Genomic DNA, 21,877 nt, shown 5'->3' on the forward strand with positions numbered 1-21,877 from the left:
CTGACCGTTTCAATCTTAAGTCTAAAATACATCAGACAAGAAAAGCTGCAGCTCTCTTATTTAAATAACCTTTAATAAATAGTTGTTGGACAAACAAAGCAGGCAGACCAGCTAAAATATTGGCTTGGGTTAACACATCACAGCCAGTCTCTGCAGCTTTAAAGGCTCATCCTGCTAGCATGCCAAAACTGTTAGACAACCTGTTTTGCTCTCCTACAACTTTCCTACTGAGACTTGTTCTTCCAGGAGGCGTGCACCCCTACATAAAGACTACACAGGACTACTCACAAATGCCACACTGTCAGTGGACAGGGTGTTTTGTTGGTGTTGTGTTAAATGGAGTTTTTGAATTGTGTAATGTCTGTTAGCTTCCTAGTATATGGGCTAAGCTGCTGTATGGTGTCTTCACAATATGTATCTCTGCAGGGATGCTTCTTTTGGGAATTGCACCTTCAACCTGACTGTGTTGGACTGCTTGCAGGGTATCAGGAAGGTGAGGTCAATATGCCGTCTGCTGAGGACTTGAATTTAAAATCTTAGTTTATTGGATTAATGACATTTTTTTTCCACAGTATATGTTCCACACTACCTTTTTTCTGTGGGCATTATTACATTTTCTGTTTCTTTTAGTGTTTATAGTACAGTTTACACACATTACATTTACATAGTTCAAATTACTCTTGTAATGTACTGAGTTCTACATTTTTAACATTTTTGTTATATCTTTATAACCCTTATATTTTATTGCTCTGCTAGACCTTTACTGCAGCCATCATGCAGCTTTGTTGCCGATCTTTATGCCCTCAGTTTTTAGTTGTTTACAGTGTCAGCCATTCTGTGTTTCAGGCTCTGCAGCATGGCTTCTTCAACTTCGAAACCTTTGATGTAGACGAGTACGAACACTATGAGGTATGAATACTCACATCATTAGTTACCAGCCGCTGCCTGTGTTTACTTCATCAAGTCAGTCTTTAAAATTCAGTTAGAAGGGAAAGGTTTAGAAAGACAAAAAAAAACAATCTGAGCCTGGTTGACAGTCATATAACTTTAGACATCAAAGCAAAACACGAAGAGAGTAACTCCAACTGAATTCTATCTACATTTGTAATGAATTAAGATTTGTTTTAAAGAAAGTCAGCAAAAAATTCATACAAAATTCAGCGTGTTTGTTTTGCAGACTAAAAGGATGTTTACTATTCTCACATTATGTAGACAAAAGCACTCCTTGCAGAATGGAAAGAATCTTACTATAATGCACAAAATCATGAGTTGAGCAAGCAAGCTTGGCACACAGGTACATCTTAGACCCCTGTCGCTTCTTATCTATATCAAATATTGATGGAAATACACATAAATATACAGGAAGTTCCCCTTGTTTACATAAACGGCATCTACCACTTGTATTTGTAATTTTCTTAATTTGATTAAGTACAGCTCTCAGGGCATTATTAATTAAATCTTAACTGACAAATATTCAGGATTTTCATCATCATTTCTGGCGTAGTGACTGCAAGCATTCATTCATGATCTAAATAATTGATAGTCTTGTAATTAGCTTTGTTAATCTGATGTGTGTGCTTGCTTTTTACTCTTAATGGAATTTTGACTACATCTTCTAAAGGTTTTTTTTTTGTTGTTGTTTATTGTTGGTAGCGCGTGGAGAATGGAGATCTGAACTGGATTGTACCAGGAAAGTTTTTGGCCTTCAGTGGTCCTCATCCTAAAACTAAAGTTGAGAACGGTGAGTGAACGTGTTCAGACTGCAGCCTGTCTTTTCTGCAATAGCAAGGGAGTTGGGTGTGTGTTGTTTTAGGATATATTATCATTTTCTTGTCTGTTATCAATTTGGTCGGTTGTGGAAATGGGGGGTGGAGTGGGTTTAGGGTTAGAACACCTCCAGTTACATCATCAGAAGGTCAGATACCATTACCTCAGCTGGGGTATAGCAGGGGTGAGCATTTAATTTACACAAATTATGAGGTCCGTGCCAATAAGATAAACTCAGTTCTACTCAGTATTCATTCTGTGTTGTTATAAACTGTTACTGGTAAGAGTAGATGTTAGTTAGGCATTGGAAATGTGTAATGTTTTTGCCCCCTGGTAGAGTCTCCCATGGAAAATTGAATGATTCAAAAACCCCTAAGAGCAGAAGATCCAGGGAACAGTTCACTCTGCCTGGGATAGGCTTACTAGGGCCTCTGCCCTCGAGCCAGGCCCAGGGAGGGTGCCTGAGGGCAAGCTACTGATGGCTGGTCCATAGTCCGTAGGGCCCAGTCGGGCACAACCCGAAAAGGGACATGGGCCCACACTCCTGTAGGCCCACCACCCGCAGAAGGCGACGTAAGGGTCGGGTGCATTGTGTGCTGTGCGGTTCCTGCTCGCAAACAGTCAGGTTCTTGTATTCTGTCTACACATTGGGCCTCATAGTGATTGAAACACAGCTCTGTGTTCTCCACAAACTAAGCGCTTGGCTATGTTGCTACCGATGACAGAAAATAAATACTTAAAATTCCATATTTTAGTAAAAACCCTACAATCATCTTCATGCATCCATTAGTAAATTAAAAAAGAGTAGCCTTCTATATAGTTGTGTTGTGATTTGCCACAGACTGCATGCAAACTGCATGATGTAGACTTATGTACTTTAAATCTTAATTTACCATTGACCTCATGTGGGCCAGTCAGCAAGAACCAAGGGACTAGATGTGGCCAATGGGCCATACAATGCACAGTTTGCCCCATTGGCTGGCTCAGCAATGCTCCTGTCAGGAGGAACTAGGGAATCCTATATAATAGGGTGACATGGTGTCAGATGACATTCAAACTCATCTTGCTACTCACAGATGTCCACAGTTGAGTGCACAATGCAGTCACTGGGAACTTTGTTATGCTGCAGTTATATACTAGTTCACAAGAAGTAGCAACACTGTGCTGTAGCTAGTGCTTGTATTGAGTGTGTTGAGTAGCAGATGCTACTACCACAATGCTAGTCTTGCCAGATTTACACAGCTTACTATCCCCATCTCTGGGTGCCAGGGGACTAGTGTTAAATGGTTGTAGCATAGGTCTGAAGTATGACGGGGTCACATACTCCTCTCCTGTAAAAGCATCAGTGAATGACGATGTCACATATGACCATGATGTGGCATCACAGCTTAACCAGGTGTGACTACATTGACCAAAGTCAGGCCAATCTAGTCTCCCAATGAAACAAAAGCATTAAAGGATGTAAGTGACATCTGTTGTCATTCTGCCTACTGCAGGTTACCCTCTGCATGCTCCTGAGGCTTACTTCCCATACTTCAGAAAACACAATGTGACTACTATCATCCGTCTTAACAAGAAGATCTACGACGCCAAACGCTTCACTGATGCAGGCTTCAGCCACTACGACCTTTTCTTCCCAGATGGCACCACACCCAACGACATCATCGCACGGCGCTTTCTGCACATATGTGAGAATACAGATGGTGCTGTGGCCGTCCACTGCAAGGGTATGTCCTGTCCTCTATCTGGTTCTGATGGTGTAGATGTTTATTAATATTATTAATAATTCAGTGTCCAACCTAAACCCCCCCTGGTCAGTGGCTCACAGTTTTACTGGCTCATGGCTTTTTATGAACTTGTTTAAAAAAAAAAACAACAACAAAAAAACCCTTTAAAAAATATTGACACAATTTAATTAACACAGTATTTTATATTATTTATATCTGAAAAAGTATTATGAATACCTTGAAATAAATATGATCTAATACACCCCATGCCCCCCTTTAGACTCACCCCTGTTTGCTGCAGGTAAGGCTATATGTAATATAGGACGGCTGGCATCAGCCTTGAGCAGGCAGGATGAATCGTTGCAGCCCTAATATTTACATTTTGGAGCAAGTGAGGGGATTTTTCCAAATCCCTAGACCCTTCAGGCAGGCTTTAGAAGTTTAACGGAAATGACCAGTCTATTGTCATTTAGCATGTGGTACTTATCTGCAGTTGGTGCAGTGAGTTAGTGGTGTTCATCCACAGAGTTTGTGATAGAAACAAACAAGAAGGCTGTTTGAAGTCTACTTTAATACTTCTCTGCTGACTCACTGGTTCACTTCTTTGTCTTTCTGTCAGCTGGTCTGGGCAGGACGGGAACTCTAATTGGCTGTTACCTGATGAAACATTACCGCTTCACGGCAGGTGAGGCCATCGCATGGATACGGATCTGCAGACCGGGCTCTGTGATTGGACCCCAGCAGAACTTCTTAGAGGAGTGGGTCTCTCATTATTTGTTTGATTGTATCTCTGCCTTTCATTTTTGTGAGTGTTTTCATCTTTCAGAAAGAACAACAAACAAATTCTTAAGATGTAAAGATAAACAGTATTCAGTTGTATGATGCATCAAACTAACTTGCTTCCAAAATTTACTCATATTTTGTCCACAAACATCTATAGTTTTGGTCAAGTTTACGTATACTCACTATGGGCATTAATGCTACTGAAATTCTGGGCTTTTAATTGTTTTTTTAGCTTTTCTTTTTGCAGGGTGGAATGATTATATAGTCATACATCTTTTAAGTATTTAAAACAAACAAAAAAAAGATTGGGGGCACAGGTTTTAACCATCTAGCTGTTGAGTTCGGCTGAAGCTGAATAATTTTGAGGTAGTTGTTCTTCTTCTTCATTATATCCCCTTTATGCAGTGCACCAGTACCACTGGCAGGAAAACAGCCCCAGAGCATGATGCATGAGCAGCACCATGCTTGACAGTTGGTACAGTGTTCTTACGTTTGAAACCCTCACCTTTGCTCCTCCAAACATATCTCCCGTCATTTTGGCTAAACAGCTCAGGCATTTTCTCATCTGACCATAAAACATTTCTGCAGAAGGCATTTGGCTTGTCCATGTGGGCAGCTGCAAATTGCAGTCAAACTTAAATGTGTTCATTTTGAAGTAAGTGCCCCAGTCGGCACCCTCCAAGTCCATCCTGAAGCAATACTCACTTCACTGTGGATAGGGACACTGGTGTTTAACTTGGTGTTCCACCAGTTTCCTGTCATCTGAGGGTGAGAGCTTGGCTGTTGTCCCGACCTTGGCAAAGTGTCGGCCAATCCAAATAAGTTGTACTTTTGTACAATTCTTGGAAGTAATGCTCTTGGGAAGTACGGTTCTTTAGAAAGTGGTCCGGAAAAATATCTTCCCAACTTGTGTAAATCTACAATTCTCCTTCTCAAGTGATCCTGTCCTTGTGATATTTCTTGGTAGTAGCACGACCTGGTGATCTTGTTCATGTTTCACAAAGATGAAATTAGAATTGAATATCACTCCCAGGTTACTGACAGCTGATTTTGCATAAACTGATAAAGGACAAATGAAGGACTTGATGCTTGGATGCAGTTTATCTAAATGAGTTTTTTTTTTTTAATTGCAAACATCCATTCCCTAATATAAGATAAGACAGTTTCAGCAGTGTCACCACTTACAATGTCATGTTACCATAATAAGCACAGCCTCAGTGCTGTGAACCTGAATGTTTTTTTCAAAGACATTGCTCCGGTGTAGGTGTAGAGAGCCTTTCCAAAACAGTCTTCAGTTGCATGATGCAACTATAAAAGGTAACTTTGAGATTGGTCAGTGATTGTTGTGGTCAGAGGGATCAAGACCATATTTTTTGATGATGGTTGTACAGAGGCTGTCTTTAAGTATTCTGCGACACAGCCAGTGGAGAGAGAACTGTTAATTATTGAAAGTAACCAAAGGCCTGTGACATCTAAAACTTCCTAAAGAAATTTTGGAGGAGCCTCTATGTATTATTTTGATTCTGCGTGCATTAAAGAAAATCCTAAATAAATTCAAACTTGTGCACCAAAATTATAATACAGTAGTAATACAGTCATAAAAGATGTCTGTATTATTCCACCATTCAAAAATACTTTGCCATCCATGCTTGTGATTTGTGAAAGTGAAACTGTATCTACTACATAAGTGCAGTGTAAAAAACAGAAACAAACAAAAAAACTGAACCATAGTTTTGTGTAATGCCATTTTCTACCACAAGATGGTGCAACAAGTTAATGTAACATTCATTCTGCCCTGTCTACATGAAAGAGAGGAAATGATCATGGATCACCGGTATTCTAGTAAATGTGAGAAGCACATGAAAGTAAATGGAAGGTGTGATACTCATGACCACCAGCACTGACTCCCAGAAAGAAACCAAAAGAAGTGAAACAGAAAATATTGTGATAGTAATATCATTTTTTTTAAGAAACCTTCTGATAGGGCAGCCGACTTTTAAAGTCAGTCGACTTTTAAATTTAGTTTTTAGAAGATTTAACTGGTGACTTCTATATATTCAGTTTTTATGTTTTGCTGACTGTTGAAAATAAAGTTAATTTTATGGTGCAGATTACCAAGTTACTACAGGCTAGTATAGAGCAGCTCATCATGTCATTAGGCCAGTTTCTGTGAAAACATGTTTGAACGTGGTGAAGATTTCAATCAGCACATAGTGGTTTGAGTCTGAGCTCTGCAGCTACTCAACAAACAGCTGAAATTTTTAATTGCTTAAGTTGTTAATTAGTGATCTATCACTTCAAAACCAATTTTTTTTATCCAATGTGACAAATTAATGTTTTGTTGGGATATAGTAGTTTGCAGTTCAGGGTCCTGTTGTCTGTAAGTTAGTTAAAACAAGGCTCAGTTTGTCCTAGTTATATTGAACCTGTTTATTTGGTTCTTCAATCCAATAAGCCTTCAAACCCACAAGAGAATTAAGATCAACCAAATAGGTTTAAGGTTTTGTTGCTATATCAATCAGTCAAACAACAGCTTCAAAGAGCAAAAAGATCCAGGGTCTGGCTGACAACAACTTGATCCAACAAAAACAGTAATCCAAATAAATTTTTTATTTGCACGAGACAAAATTTAAGCAACTGTGAAGCAGGATCTTTAAAGAAAGCCAGTTGTAGCATTAACAGTGAGAGTTAAAATATGTGTGTTTGCATTAACAGGAAGCAGGCAGCGCTGTGGTCACTCGGAGACAATCAGCATTCCCAAAAAGCCAAGCAGGAGGAGAGGGCTATGCCTCACCTCATCACCAGTATGGAGGAGCTCACATTAAACCCTACACACATCAACACAAACCCTAACGGCAACTTGTCCAGATCGCAGAGCTCCGACCAACTACAGGAGGTAGGACACACACACACACACACACACACACACACACACACACACACACACAGAACAGGCACATTGAAGGAGCTTTGTGTATGTGACCTGAAATTGTCCTTACCCTCAAACTTCAGCATTCATAATCAGTATCCTCAAAACACATTATGTGACGTTTATCAAAAAAAGTCTTGTTTCCTCTTTGTGTTTCTTAACACATTACAATATTTCAAAGAAGTGAATTTTCTGTGAGGTAATTCAACAAACTCCCAAAATATTGCACAATTATACATTGAAAGCTGGCCTGCTTTTATTTAAGTGTATTGAGCTTTAAAGATTGAATTGGTGTTTTTGCATGACTATTTAGTCTTAGACTTTTCTTGATGATAGGATTAAGTTGGAAACAGGAGCTTTGTCTTTGACTGCTGATCGGTCAGGATCAGCTATTTGTTGATGGTTCACTTTTAATCACAGGTATTAGGCACTCATTGATATTCTTTACTTACCGTTAGTTTTTCTTTTACATCATTATGATTATTCTGTCATTATTATTGTTAATAGCATAATTTATTTATTTATTGTGAGTTTATTCTCATTGTGAAGTGTAACATGTCAGCTGTCATACGGTATTTTTGTTTTATGTTTCAGGGTGACCAAACAGACAGTGGGCTGGGCCTGACTCAGGGAGACAAACTGAGAGCCTTAAAGAGCCGACGCTCCCCCCGTCCAGCCACTACTAGTGCCCTGAGGTACTAAAACCTAACCAAATCAGTACCACCCATTACAGCTGAAACTTTTCAGTGGGAAAAATGTGATCTCTTCAAACTCAGCTGACTGCACACTTCCCCAACTTATAAGCGGTACATTTGCATAATGGCTGAAACTAGCAACACTGACTAACTAATGGGCTGTGTGGTCAGTCTGATGACATGACCACTGGTCAATGGCCATGAGTACCATTCACAAAGTTGGGGAATGGCTGCAATCACAGCATTGTAAGATGGTGAAAGATGGGTAAGGATTCAAGCAGGTCATATATGTGAAAAGGGAACAACCAATTCTGAACCTAAGGGAACCACTTTTATCATCTTACAATGGCGCGATCAGCTGAACTTTCAGGTTCTGTGTCAGTTCTTTACTGTTTTTTTCTGTTTCTTAAAGACATGACTTTCATATACTGTTCATCTGCTGTAAATGGTTCTTTAGGCCTGTCACCTCTTCTTTTGTTCTTCACAATGTCCAGTTTCCTCAAATCTTTTAAGTCACTAGGAAGGAGGAGAAAGAGAGAGGGCTGCTCACTTGTCGTTATTTATAAGAAATATTTTTAGTTCAGTGCCAAGCGATTTTTCAGGATTGGGAGCCCTTCCTGCAATCAGAACACACACTTAGGGCCGTCTGAAAAAAGCCTGCCGTGCAGTGGTCTCTTGTACCTTATTGCTTTGAGCACCAGAAACTATTTCGATATTGCAGGAACTGTGCCATGCTGAGATATGCATGCTGAGTATTCAGCTGATAGTTCTTTGAGAATCACCTTGTTGGTGGAAAAATGCGGTTTCATGTCTTGTTAAACTGTGTTATCTTGGGCAGTTTTCATCGATTTGGGTCAAGAAATATGAATAAATGATATTTTTGTGAGAGGGTCTCCGAAAGTTGATTCTGTTCATCTGGATGTAGCGTTTTCAGTGGGAGAAACGTTTTGTCACTCATCCAAGTAACTTCTTCAGTCTCAGCTGACTGCAGGTTTCCCCAAGCTTATAAACAGTACATTTGCACAATGACTGAAACCAGCCCACTGAAGGAACAATGGGCTGGGAGGTCAGTTCCTTGATCATATCCAAATTCTCATGACCATTGATCAACAACCACTGATCAATGGCCACGAGTACCATTCACAGAGAGTTGGGGAATGGCTGCAATCACAGCATTGTAAGATGGCGAAAGATGTACCCTTAGGCCCCCTCCTCGATTCAGAGATGGTCTTTCCTTTTTCACGTAAATGGCCTCCTTGACTCTCTGCTTAAACCAGCGTTCCTCCCTGTCCAGGATTTGTACGTTCTCATCATTGAAAGAGTGTCAACTGTAGGTGTAAAGAGACTATGGATTCCTGGCCTGACCAGGTGGCTTCCTCTGACTATCTAACCTGTCTGTTCAAGTGTGCATATTGAATGTGAACTTATTGTTTATTTTGTCTTGTTTTTAAGTGTTCTTCGTGCTGTCTTTCTTCTGTTATATGTTTTTTACTCTTATTGTTAAGTGTCCTTGGGTGTCTTGTAAGGTGCTGTTAAATAAAATGTATTACTATAATTATGTGTAGACACAACCCTGGTTCAGCCTTTGAGTTAGGTGTGTTAATTTACGCTTAAACGATTCATAGTTCAGTGTTAACTTTTTCTAGAACTTGTGTCAACTACAACCACTTTGGGTGATATGAAGCAGGAGTGGCCAAAATAATCATTACATACACGAAGTGGGAGGAACCTGAGTTAAACTTTCTCAGCTTTCACACAAGCAACTGAAGTGACTACCAGTGAAAGCAAAGGATATTGTTGACTGAGATATGAGGGGGTGGTAAATTTATTAAAGGGTTACCTAGTTAACCAAAGTCTGGAATTTCCACTGGCAATCAAGCGTCACCTTCAAGGCTGTGTGCAAATTGCTTTATATGTGGACAGAACATCAGAGCTCCTGGGATCCTAATGCAGTTCCTGAGATATTAAATTGGTTTCTTTCACTTAAAGGAATAAGCTACGAGAGACTGTTGCACTGCAGTAACTCACAGGTTCTTTTCGGATGGCCCTAAGTGTGTGTGTTCTGATTGCAGGAAGCGCTCCGAATCCCGAAAAACTGCTTGGCACTGAACTAAAAGTATTTCTTATAATCCAGGACAAGTGAACCCTCCTCTATCTTTCTCCTCCTTCTTCTTCCCCTGCCCCCATGCTGAAAGGTGGCAGGCTGATTTTTCAGGCACTGGCATGTAGTCTGTCTTGTCTTAAGTTTTGTTCGGAGCCTGCATTGACAAAGATGTCATTTTTCAGAGTGGAGGAGATAAATGTGCACAGTAGATCAGCCTCACAACCACTCAGGTACAATTCCTCACAGCCAAACATATTACAGCTTTTCTCAGTGCACACGAGAACATAGGAATCGTGACTTTTGATCACCGTTTGTATGTTTGTGTCCAGACTGTCGATGGGCGCCACTTCCCCACTCAAGTCCACCAACTACCCGACATCCTCCAATTCTGCTGCAGCCAAGAGGATCGGGAAGAGTCCATCATCAACAATGTCAAACATCAGGAGGTCAGTGATCCCAAAGACCTCCTTCATCACACCCTTCTCACCTACATCACATCACCTCCTTTATAACCTACTGCTTTTCATCTGAACTCACTACTCTCCTCCTTTCTCGTTCTGTAGTACTAACACACTACCTGTAGTACCTGTCAGAAGTACTAGTGGCTGTAGCTGAAGTGGTAGAGCAGGTCACCTACTAATTGGAGAGTTAGTGGTTCAGTCCCATCTGCCGCAGTCTGCATGCAAGATACTAACCCATGCAACACCAGATTTCTTTAAGGCACTTGAGCAGCAACTCTTAGGGTTGTCTGATGCAGTGAAGTATGAATGTGTGTGAATGTTAGATAGAAAGTGTGTGTAAATGGGTGATTGAGGGAAGATGCGAAAAGAGTGCTCTGAGTGCTCAGAGTAGAAATGCGCTATACAAGAACAAGTCCATTTACCATTTAGTAAAAGTACTTGGCTGATTTTGAACTTGTGTTTTAACAATGGTTGATTGAACCTGATCTGTTTCAGGTTTAAACTGGATTTAAACGGATTTAAGCAAAAGTAACAGGAATCCGGTTTAAACCAGTGTAGTCACCTTTACACTGACTTGAATTCAGATGGAGCAGACGTGTTGCATTATATTAGCTGTATTGTTTGTTGTAATAATTTGTTTGTGTGTTGTTTGCCTGCTGACTTCAGCTCAAATCTGAGCTCTCGATTGGCCAGCTCTCTCAGTGATCTGTACGCTGCTGACACCGAGAAGGACAGGAAGACTCTGTACTCCTCTCTTCCTCCCCCGTCCTCGTCTTCGTCTTCTCTCTCTCTAAGCTCCCCGTCATCATCTTTTACTCCATCATCTGTCTCTCGCTATGGTAATGGACCTCGCAGCATACAGCATGAAGTCAACAACAACATCAGTCTATACAGCAGCCCTGCAGTGCCCCCTACAGGAAAAGGTCTGGTTCAACCAGGGCCTCAGGACTTCAGGCCCTACAGGGGCCCCGGGCCCTACAGTGCAACAAAGGGCCCCTCAGGACGCTACCTGAGCCGCTCCATACCTGTAAGTCCTCTGACACAGCAGCAGCTTGGCCCCTCCCTCTGTGTTGCTTGGCTCTCTGTTTTCATGTCACTAACACACTGGATGCAACAGCAGATTTCTTTAAGCCACTTGAGCAGCAACTCTTAGGGCTGAAAAATGAACAGACTTTGATTGGTGAACTTCAGCCATGACATAACCAGGTTAATGACCTGCTACACAAAATAGTTTTGGTCTTTATTGATTTTCCCCTGCATACCCGCTAAACAGGGTGAGTGATTTATTTATTTTTAAGATGAGTCGCTCAGTTGAATCTCGCAAGGCCCTGGCTTATTTGATTGACAGGTGTACAAATTACCTGTAGTCACAGAATAGCTCCTTTCCACAGTTTTTGTGGATTATTTAGTACTGACCACTCAATATGTCTGTGCATAGCTACAGTTTATGCATGCTGGCTCAAGAAAGGGCCAAAAAACTAAATCTGAGGATGAGTGACATCACAGGGATACATACTTTTACATACAGTCTGCAAGTTTACAACAGCAAAATATGAAAACAGAGTTCAATTTTGTATCTGTGACTTCTGGTTTTTTTTTTTTTGAAGTGTGTTAATAATGTACACTGGTTGCTCTGGAACAGTTTGACTCTCAGCCAGTAAAAACACAGCTTGTTAATAGCTGATGTTTCCAGTGTGTTTCTGATCCATGACCTCTGCTGTTTTCCATTTCCTTCTCTGGTGTTTCTGAACTGATCTGTGTTCTGACTGGACAGTAACAACAAGAACAAGGGATCAATTGATAAGGTGTCACCACTTCAAAATAAAACCCATAAAAAGCAACACGGTATAGGATGAGCTGCTGAGACACAGAAGCCTCAAAGCCTGTAAATAACTCAGTAGTCTGTTAACAGATAAGTAATTGACAACCATTCTAATAAATGTGCTTATATGCCTTATTGTGTTTTATGTTCTCCTAAAGATTTAATATTTTGTACATATTATTGACAAAGATTTACAATCATAACTACAATACCCAATATTTGCAGGTTGAAAAACACCTTGTCATTAGAACTCTTTTTTGTTTATTTTAATCAAAGTGTTCTTCCTTTAAAATGTTTTCATTTTGGGGGTTTATAAATGGGATGTTAATGATCCTCTCATTACTTTTTAATATCATGATGAACCTGGTGAAACTCAGTTTTTAAAGATGTTGTTTAGTTAATGGAGTTATGAATCAGTGTATTTCTGTGGCGTTTCGCTCCTTATGTTTCTCTCAGTCATGTTAACGTCACTCACACTAACACAAAGCTGCTGCTGAGCTGAGGAACCTGCTCAGATCTCAATCCCTAAAAAGAGTTAACTTATTGTAACTAAAGTTTGAATATAACACATTTGAGAGGGGGTTGTAGGTGTTACTTGGATATGTACGTGTGTGAACATGTAGTCTTCGGCGCTTGATGACAAATCCAAATTCAACGATCCAATTTGTTTTTTGAGGTTTAGCAACTGGATACAGCAGGTAAAATGATTATTGAATCATTGAACATGTCACTAATTTTCTAAGTAGATATATTTCTAAAGGTGTTCTTGAGAACTCTCACCCAATGTCAGTAACAACACATTCAATCCACACATGCAAAGAAATCCAACTACATATGTCTATGTCCGAGTCTGTGGAGCTTGGAAAGAGAAGTGACTGGACTTTAAGTTTCTTGAAGACGTTTCACCTCTCATCTGAGAAGCTTCTTCAGTTCTAAAACCAAATGGTGGCGAGTCACAGGTATTTAAAACCTAGTGGGTGTGTCACTTAAGAGGGTCATTGACCCACTATTGATCATGTACGTCATCACATGAGCCAAGGTGTCAAAAAGGATGTGGGTTATTATTAGCAGAGGTTTTGGGGGAAACCATTGTGATAGCTCGCCCTATCATGTAAACTATTGACAGCTGATGCAAGATGTGAGTGGGTGTTAAGGCACCTGGGAAAGGATCTCAAAACTGCAGACAGTTGGGGTCCTAAAGCACCCCCTCTGTTCAAGGATGGTCGTTAACAGTGGGCATAGATGGCTTCTTTCACTCCTCTTTCAAACCATCTATCTTCTGTCTAAAATATGAACATTGGCATCCTCGAAAGAGTGACCTTTAACATTTAGATGCAGGTGTACAGCTGAGTTGTGTCCTGTCGAGGTGGCTCTTCTATGTTGTGCCATGCCTTTGTGAAGTGGCTTAGTTTGTGTTTTGGAGTTTTGTCCTTGGGATGAACCAGTTTTTGTCTGAGGGTGCGGATGGGTCTGAAGTACATTGGGAGCTCATGCTTATACAACATTCTCCTGAGCTTCTCTGATAAACCTGCTACATAAGGGATGACCATGTTGTTCTGTTTGTCACTTGACCTTTGTTTACTGTGCATCGTTCCTGATTTGATGAAAGCCTAGTTGGGATAACCACGTGTTTTAAGAGCTTTCTTTACATGGGAGTGTTGTTTGTCATTCCCCTCTGGTTTAGAGGGAATGTTTTCTGCTCGGTGCTGCAGGGTCCTGATTACTCCCAAGTTTGTGATGAGTGGTGTGAGTCAAAGAGTAGATGCTGGTATGTGTTTGTTGACTTACAGGGAAACCCACACACACAGAACTGAAGAAGCTTCTCAGATGAGAGGTGAAACTTCTTCAAGAAACTGTAGATGTCCATAAATTATGTGCAATAATAAGAAATGATAAAGGAAAAAGTATTGAACTTATGAAGAAAGGGAGGTGCAAACAGGCATGGAAAGTCATGACAGCAGCTGAAATCTGTCAGTAATTAGAAAGCAATCCTACCACTTAGTGCAAACTAATATCAGCTGGTTCAGTGCCAACTGATGGCCTATGAAAAGGTGTCTCATACAAAGAAACATCTCAAGATGGGTAAAACATACTTGATGGTATTGGTTACATTAGAATTTTTACACTGCTACAGTGAATTCCACTGAGCACTGCTGGGCCATAATCCAGAAAGAACATCATTACACCATAAATCGACCACGACCGGGTGGCCTCTGCAAGATTTCTGACAGAGGAGTGAAAAAAAAAAAATCTGAAGAGTTGTCCAAGAGCCAAGGAGCACTTGTAGAGAGCCACAGAAAGACCTGCAATCAGCAGGTACAATTGTTTCAAAGAAACCAAATAAGTAATGCACTCGACCACTATGGCCTGTATGCACGCTCACCACACAAGACGCCACTGCTGACAAAAAAGCATGTTGAAGTTTGCTGAGCAACATTTGCATATCACTCCAAAAACAACAGTGAAGTTTGAAGGTGGGGACGTCATGGTGTGGGGCCGTTTTTTTAAGTATATGTCAGTGGCAGTTTTCATATTTGAAGGAAGAATGAATGGAAAAATGTACCAAGACATTTTTGATAAAAATCTGCTGCCATCTACCAGGATGATGAAGATGAAACGATGGTGGACATTTCAGCAAGACAGCGATCCCAAGTAGAGCTGGGCGATATATCGAGTTTTTTAAAAATATCGATATATTTTCATACGAGATATAAGATGTGACAATATCGTTTATATCTTTCGTCCATTTTTGTCTCTACGCTGCGTTACTGGGCCTCGCCTCTCCTTCACTGAACACAACTCCCCCTCCCCCATTGCTTCACCTGCAGGCAACGACAAGATGAACACGGCAAATCTCCGTTAACGAGTTACCGCGGATCGCCCCGTGCGTGGGGCTGGACGGTGTCAACGTGTTAACGAGCTAACCGCGCTAACGACATGCAGCCCACAGGGGCTGCATGACCTAAAATCCTTTCATTTTCTCAAAAATCGACAGTGCACCTTATGTATGAATTCTGGTTGTGCTTACTGACCGCGAACCGTTTTTATGTGGTACAGGGCGCTCAGCAATCTGCCAAAAAATGTTTTAGTACGACTTTGGTAAGCTACGGAGCTGCACCGCTTGATGGATTGTCGGAGCATTACGGCTACCGTAGTGGAGCCTCGCGGGGTGATACGTACTGTGCTTCAACGTAACATTACCGTATTGTGTGTGTATAAGAACCATAAATGGCACCTGTTAAGAGACGTGGTTACAAAGAGGATTTCAAACTCAAGGCTGTCAGTCACGCAGTAGAACTTGGGAATAGAGCAGCTGTGAAATCTGTCTCTTTGTTATTATGCTCAGCGTCTTTTAGTTTACATTTTGACTGCACAATTGTGAGCTTTTTGTTATGCACAAAAACAACATTGTGTTTCTTTTATTTATGGAGCATTATTATTTAATAAATGCTGATAATTTATTTTTGAGTAATTTCTTCATGTACATCTACGCTGTATGTTAATAAAAGTGCCTGTGTGACATCTGGGACACAGCTTTGACTAAGAACTCTCTTTTTGTTCTTACCTTATGGCTTAAAAAAAAAATATCGAGATATATATCGTATATCGTCATCCAGCTAAAAAATATCGAGATATGAATTTTGGGTCATATCGCCCAGCTCTAATCCCGAGCACACAGACAACAAAACTCTGAGCTGGTTTCAGAGAAGAAAATAAAGCTGCTAGAATGGCACACACAGGAGGTGTCTTGAAGCTGTCATCACCAACAAAGGCTTTTGTACAAAGTATTAAATACATTTCAGTAAGCGTATTCAATACTTTTCCCTGTGTCCTTCTCATTATTACATATAACTTAATTTAAGAACACCTATGGTTTCATTTCTTTGCATGTATGGATTAGATGGGTTGTTACCAACATCTGGTGAGAATTTCACTTCAGTAGTACCTTTAGAAATATACTTAGTTAGAAGATTGGTGACACGTTCAATAATTATTTCACCTGCTGTGTCTTCCACAGTTCCAGGAAAAAGTTGGTGAAATACCAGAAATGTGATTGGTCACCTTAAAGTGTGATATGATCCTCATCTAAACCATAATATCATTACCAAATATGCAGCTAATCACTCAAAGTGCAGGTTAGAAAAAAAGAAGTGAACCTCTGGGCTGAATCCAAAGGTCTCAGATGTTTCTCAGGTGTTGAAGATGAAAATAGAAGTGTGACATGGTTTACTTCATTTCCCAAGTCAAGCATTGTTTGTGAACCACTTCTGTGATTAAGGCTTACAAAGTCTAGATGGAAAAGATCCATCAGCAAATAGAAATGTGACCTCATGAGGCGTGATCACAAACTCCCAAGGCTCTGCACATAAAACACAAGACCTTGTCCTTCCTGTAAAGCATTTGTTACCTCAGAGCCTGAGGGAACAAGTCATTTAAAACTGGATCGAGGAATTTTAGGGGAAAATGCCAAGTCAGCAGTTTACAAGCTAATTTCCCTAACATGTCAGCATGTTAGGGAAATTAAGAATAGTTGAACCAGCAAAAATGAATGTTTTGGAGCAGTGGCAGGTCACAGTGCTGACCTCCTACTTGTTGAGTCCTAAGAAGGCTTACTAATCAAGACATTGCAAAATATTGATGAACTGAAACAGTTGTAGGAAGTAGCAGGAAATGGCCCAGAATTCCTCCTAAGCACTATAATCAGCTACAGGAAGCATCTGATGGAGATGCTAACAGGGGTTGTATGAGTTAATAAATTTAAGGGTTCACTTAGTTCTTTGCAGCATGCACTGTGCGCACAGCTTGGTTTCTGAACGGTTCATAAAATTGCTGCTTAGTCAAGGTATTTGTGAGTGCTTTAGCATACATGTAGGCATACATGGACAAGGACCAATGATATGGAATAAATGCAGTGCGGTGACAGAGACTATATATGTTAGCCACAGCACAGAGAAATGTTGTTATCAAGCACACAGTCATATATACATTGTATATTTCTTTCGGAATAATGGAAAACTGAGCAGCAGTGTCTACTGTAAAAATGTGGGCATGTCTGCAGAGGCACAGTGCAAATGGTCTGCAGGGAGCAACACACAAAGACACGGTAGATACAACTCTGTTTAGACACCGGTGTGCTTATTTTAGTTTTACACAATCAGAAAATCCCTTTCATGTTGTTATGTCATTCCCAGCTACATTTATGTTGGTGCTGGTGACATGAACCAGCTCCACAGAGTACTGTAGAGCTTTTCGTGTTTTCAGCTATGACTATAGAAAGAACTCTGAATTTTCTTGTACAGACTTTTAAGGTGGCCATGATGTCTATGATCAATATAGATTGTAAATAGCATGATGAACAACCGTGCATGGGGCAAAAGTTTTAGATAAGCCCTGGTTGTTATAGTTGATTTCATGGATGTCAGTTCATCTGGAATTTCCTTTTCCCACATCGTCCTCCCACAGCTCTGTTAAAGCCCCCCACAGGAAATGCAGGGATCACATTTGCCCTAAAGTTAATCACACTGTTTGTTTTCTCTTTCAGTCTCTTCAGTCCGAGTACATCCAGTACTAAAAGTACCCGACTGACCTGAAGACATTTTTCTTGTATTTTTTCTCTCCACAACCCGGCTCCTAAATTGGATGTTCAGAGGGAACCTTCAGATGTTTTCTCTGTCAGGACTGAATCTCCTGTGAGGTGATGGCTGCTTGCTCGTCAGACTGTGTAAATGAGCTGTCTGTAAATAAATAGTCCGCACACATGAAGATATATTTACATGGAAAAGATATATTTTATATTTGTGACAGAAAGTTGTATTTTTGTTTTAATGATCAGTGTAACTTTTTGGTAAAGTGAGGGATCAGCTGATGACAATTTGCTCTGTCATCATGGTTACAGTATTTCCGTCCGGCTTCTGATAGGTTAACCAGGATATTGTTTGGTTGATGTGATGATCAGCCCTCTTTTTTTGTGTTTGTGTGTCTAATTTAATCTAAAGGAATACCATTATTAATAGCAGAAGAATAAGGGACCCAAAAACAGAATGTCATTAACTAAGCTCAGGGTATTAAAGTGAGAATGGGTGTGAATGTGTGTGTTGTCACTCACTGTACCTTAAAGAACCAGTTTAGTTTGTTAGCGTCATGATTGTAAAATGAAACCTCACCTCTCTGAATGAATTTGTCAGACTGAATTAAAAGTTTGGTAACAAGGCACCATTTCCACTTCAGTACGGTTTAGAATGACAAGAAGTTAATTCAAGGCCAGATTTCTGATATTTTGGCTGCCATCTTTTATATACAGTCTAACCAGTAGAGCTGGAAGGGAAACAATTTAAAGGAGATGAACAGTAAATGGAAAATGATTAGCAGGCAGTGAGCATGTGGTTGTATAGTAATGAGTTTAAGCTGTGGGATCAGGGTTAGTTTTAGCCATGTGGACAGCAGACATCGGCAGGCATGCTCTTTACACTAGAAGCACTTGTTGCTGTCAGTAGCATCAGGAAGCACTTTGTGTTTAGCTAACGGTGTCAGTCTGAACATGGATTCGTGTGTTTATGTGGCCCGTAGAGTCCTCCTTTTAGGAATGACTGTGAGCTTCTGTGTTGTTTTATGTGGAAAATAAGTGTTCTGTATTATTCCAAAGGTTATCGCCACAGGAACTTTCTCTAGGAAACAGGAAGTTAAAATTACTTTCTCTGCTTGAATGTCCTCCAAGAATGAGCCTCTAGATTACAACACCTTTTACCTCCGGAAGCTCCCGGGACTTTTTAAAGGTTTATGAACTTTAGAAACACAGAACCTTTTCTAGCACCTCAGGATTTTATTTGAATTTAAACCTGCAAAAACCCAAAAGTTGGACTCCTGTGTAAAATGTAAATAAATACAATACAAGGATTTGCAAATGTGGTAAACATATTTTATTCTCATTATAACACAGAAAACAGGTCTGAGAACATGAGCTGAGAAAATGTGCCATTTCAGAAAAATATGAGCAGTGTCAGAAAGAGTGGGACACTTTCACATTTCCCACAGTGCAGCATTCCCTCTGCTTCCAACAGCAGCCTGTGAGCATCTGGGAGCGAAGCAGAGCAGCAGCTGGACACCTGGGAGAGGAATGTTGTGCCTTTCTTGTCTGACAGAGGTTTATAGCTGCTCAGCACTGCAAATCATTGCATTTAGTCTTTATTTACATTTCCAGAGTCCTAACAGTGTCTTCTTTGGAATTTGGATTGTGCATAGATTAACAACTTAAGCCACAGACAGGAGTGAGAAGGTGTCATTGCACCATGTCATTTCTATCTGTGTGCAGAGGACTGAACGTGAGACCACATCAGCTGACTAATGTGCTTCACCTTACTGCTGCTTTTAACCTGCTGTAAAATACAGGTCATGCTGTGCTGGATAAAACAATGTGTAACTTTCCTGAAGCTTTAAACGCGCTTGATGATGACATCAGCACAGTGTTGTCTTCCTTTACACTCATGGTGTGTGTAAGAAATGAGTTTATATGTCATTTGTGGCAGATTCCTGGGTCTTTAACATTATCGTGGGCAAATAAAATAAAAGCTCCAGCTACCAACCCAGAGAGATCACTCGTTCTGAAATCTTTATTCGATGGTGATGTCCCTCGGTCACATGATGGTTTAACTAAACTGACGCGAAGTGCCTTAAATATCTCAGAAATAATCGTTTGGATGAAAGTCACATACAGTTCTGAACAAATTTATGAGACCACCGGTTTTACACGAGAACAAATATTTCAGAAGTATTTCACAAACTTGTTTAAAACTGAAAATTACTGAATTCCACGAAGTTTTTATACCCAAACTTGATCCGGGACAGTGGACTGTGAATCGAACGCAACGTCCAACCACTGAAACGAAACTAATTTTTTTGTTTGCAAATGAATATAAATAAGTGTAATTTGGCATCTGGATCAAAAGGTAATTTTATTAATCTCATTTCCAAGAGAGACGTGGGAATAATTTTGTGCTTTACTGTTTTCTGCTTCTTCTTTTTTTTTTGTAAAGCAGAAAACGTGAAAAGTCACGGATAATAACAATAATGATATTTTACAACATTAAAAATAAGATTTTCATTATAGAGCTTGGTCAGAGTTAGGTCAACTGTGACAAAACGTACACTAGATGGTGGTCTAATACATTTGTTAAACACTGCAAATATGAGCAATGCACAGAAGGTTTTTATTTTTGCACAACTTGTTGCTGTTATGAAGAAGTGGAAATGGATGTCTGATGTGTATTTAATGTCTTACTCAAGTGTTTTACTGAGGGAACGTTTAAAAAACATTGTATTTTTTTTTTCTTTTAGCAGAATTTCTGTCTGAGCAATAACAGGAAATAAAACAATTCCTCCGACTCTGAGTTTGTTCTTGATCTGTTGATGCTACCAGAGTGTGGTTTGAAAAAAAGTCTGGAACAGGACAAGTCCAGGTCAGACCCAAAATCGAACCAGTCTTAAGGCTTCATTTAACCCTTAAGTTTTGTGGCTCTCTCCCAGTGGAGGTGCATGTAAGATGTTAAGACTCTGAGGTGCCACCTCCTGAGTGCAAAGATGGTTTTTAAGTTCAGGGACAAAAACGTCCTGCAGTGCTTGCACGTGTGCTCCCCCTCTTCTGCTCTCCGTCCAAGCAGCGCTTTCACCTGAGCTGTGCCGCTGTGTCTGCAGCTCACCGTTTCCTGTTGTGTGCTGCATTTGAGAATAAACTTTTCTGGACATGACCAACCTGATTCTCTACAACATTTAGTCCAAGTGTAAAACACACACACTTATACAAACAAAAGCCAAATCCAGCATAGAAGAAGCTGTCCCAAGTCCAAGACTAGTGTGGGATGAACGACCAAAGAAAGGAAAAGTGCGACACAAATAACAGAAGTGATGATTCAGTAAATCAGAGGTCAGATATCTCAGAGCCTGGGGTGGGGGGCTGTCCAGACTTTCTCTGACTTCATCAGGAAAATGATTGATTAGTCTGAATCCTCATTAAACTAATCAATACTAAATCACAGAGGCTGTAAATCACTCAGGCCGTTATCACTCAGTCTCCAGATCATTCAATCAGTCAGGCCCCACAGTGAGAGCTTCACTGTATTCAGCTCATTTACTCCTTAATGTGATTCAGCATGTCTGCTGCTGCTTCATCAGCTCACTGACAGCAAAAGGAAATATTTGACTTTAAATGTATCTAAGTGAGAAGGCAGCATTGAAGTGAATTCATGTTCACGTTTTGTTAAAAGGTGTTCGTCCCAGCTTTTAGTCAGCCCAATAAAGGCATAATACCAGAAAACATACAGCATGTTTTCTTCTTTTTGGGATTCAGCCCTAGGAATTTCCCTCACAGGACACAAAGTTCCTGCTGGGAGTCCAAGAAAAATGCTGATTTGTCCTTCTTACTATAACCACTGCCTGTGACACTTCTGTCTTGTGGGTGATTTAATGTCACTGAAAAAGATCGTTGAAAAAACATCAAATTCACATAAATAGAGAAACCAAAAGTGAGAGGAAAATAACCCAGGTGTGAAACGAGGAATATCACATGTAGAGAAGAACTAAATTTAACAGGAGCATG

At 40.3% G+C, this 21,877-nt stretch overlaps 1 protein-coding gene across 3 annotated transcripts in view; it reads left to right on the plus strand.

Annotated features, from left to right (window-relative positions):
* cdc14ab (cell division cycle 14Ab) overlaps nt 1–20,666 on the plus strand; it is a 35,825-nt gene extending 15,159 nt beyond the window's left edge. For 2 of the 3 annotated variants that reach the window (XM_063460447.1, XM_063460448.1), the window contains exons 6-16: nt 427–493; nt 847–909; nt 1,654–1,741; nt 3,264–3,494; nt 4,114–4,252; nt 6,993–7,173; nt 7,801–7,901; nt 10,188–10,235; nt 10,335–10,451; nt 11,133–11,493; nt 17,831–20,666. In XM_063460447.1, the coding sequence (XP_063316517.1) occupies nt 427–493; nt 847–909; nt 1,654–1,741; nt 3,264–3,494; nt 4,114–4,252; nt 6,993–7,173; nt 7,801–7,901; nt 10,188–10,235; nt 10,335–10,451; nt 11,133–11,493; nt 17,831–17,860 (1,426 nt within the window). In that variant the 3' untranslated portion in view covers nt 17,861–20,666. The remainder of the gene's footprint in view (nt 1–426; nt 494–846; nt 910–1,653; nt 1,742–3,263; nt 3,495–4,113; nt 4,253–6,992; nt 7,174–7,800; nt 7,902–10,187; nt 10,236–10,334; nt 10,452–11,132; nt 11,494–17,830) is intronic. The other variant, XM_063460449.1, reaches the window with a different exon arrangement.
* The last annotated feature ends 1,211 nt before the right edge of the window (nt 20,667–21,877 follow it).

The sequence above is a fragment of the Pelmatolapia mariae genome, linkage group LG17 (assembly GCF_036321145.2).
Source record: "Pelmatolapia mariae isolate MD_Pm_ZW linkage group LG17, Pm_UMD_F_2, whole genome shotgun sequence".
Lineage (NCBI taxonomy): Eukaryota > Metazoa > Chordata > Actinopteri > Cichliformes > Cichlidae > Pelmatolapia > Pelmatolapia mariae.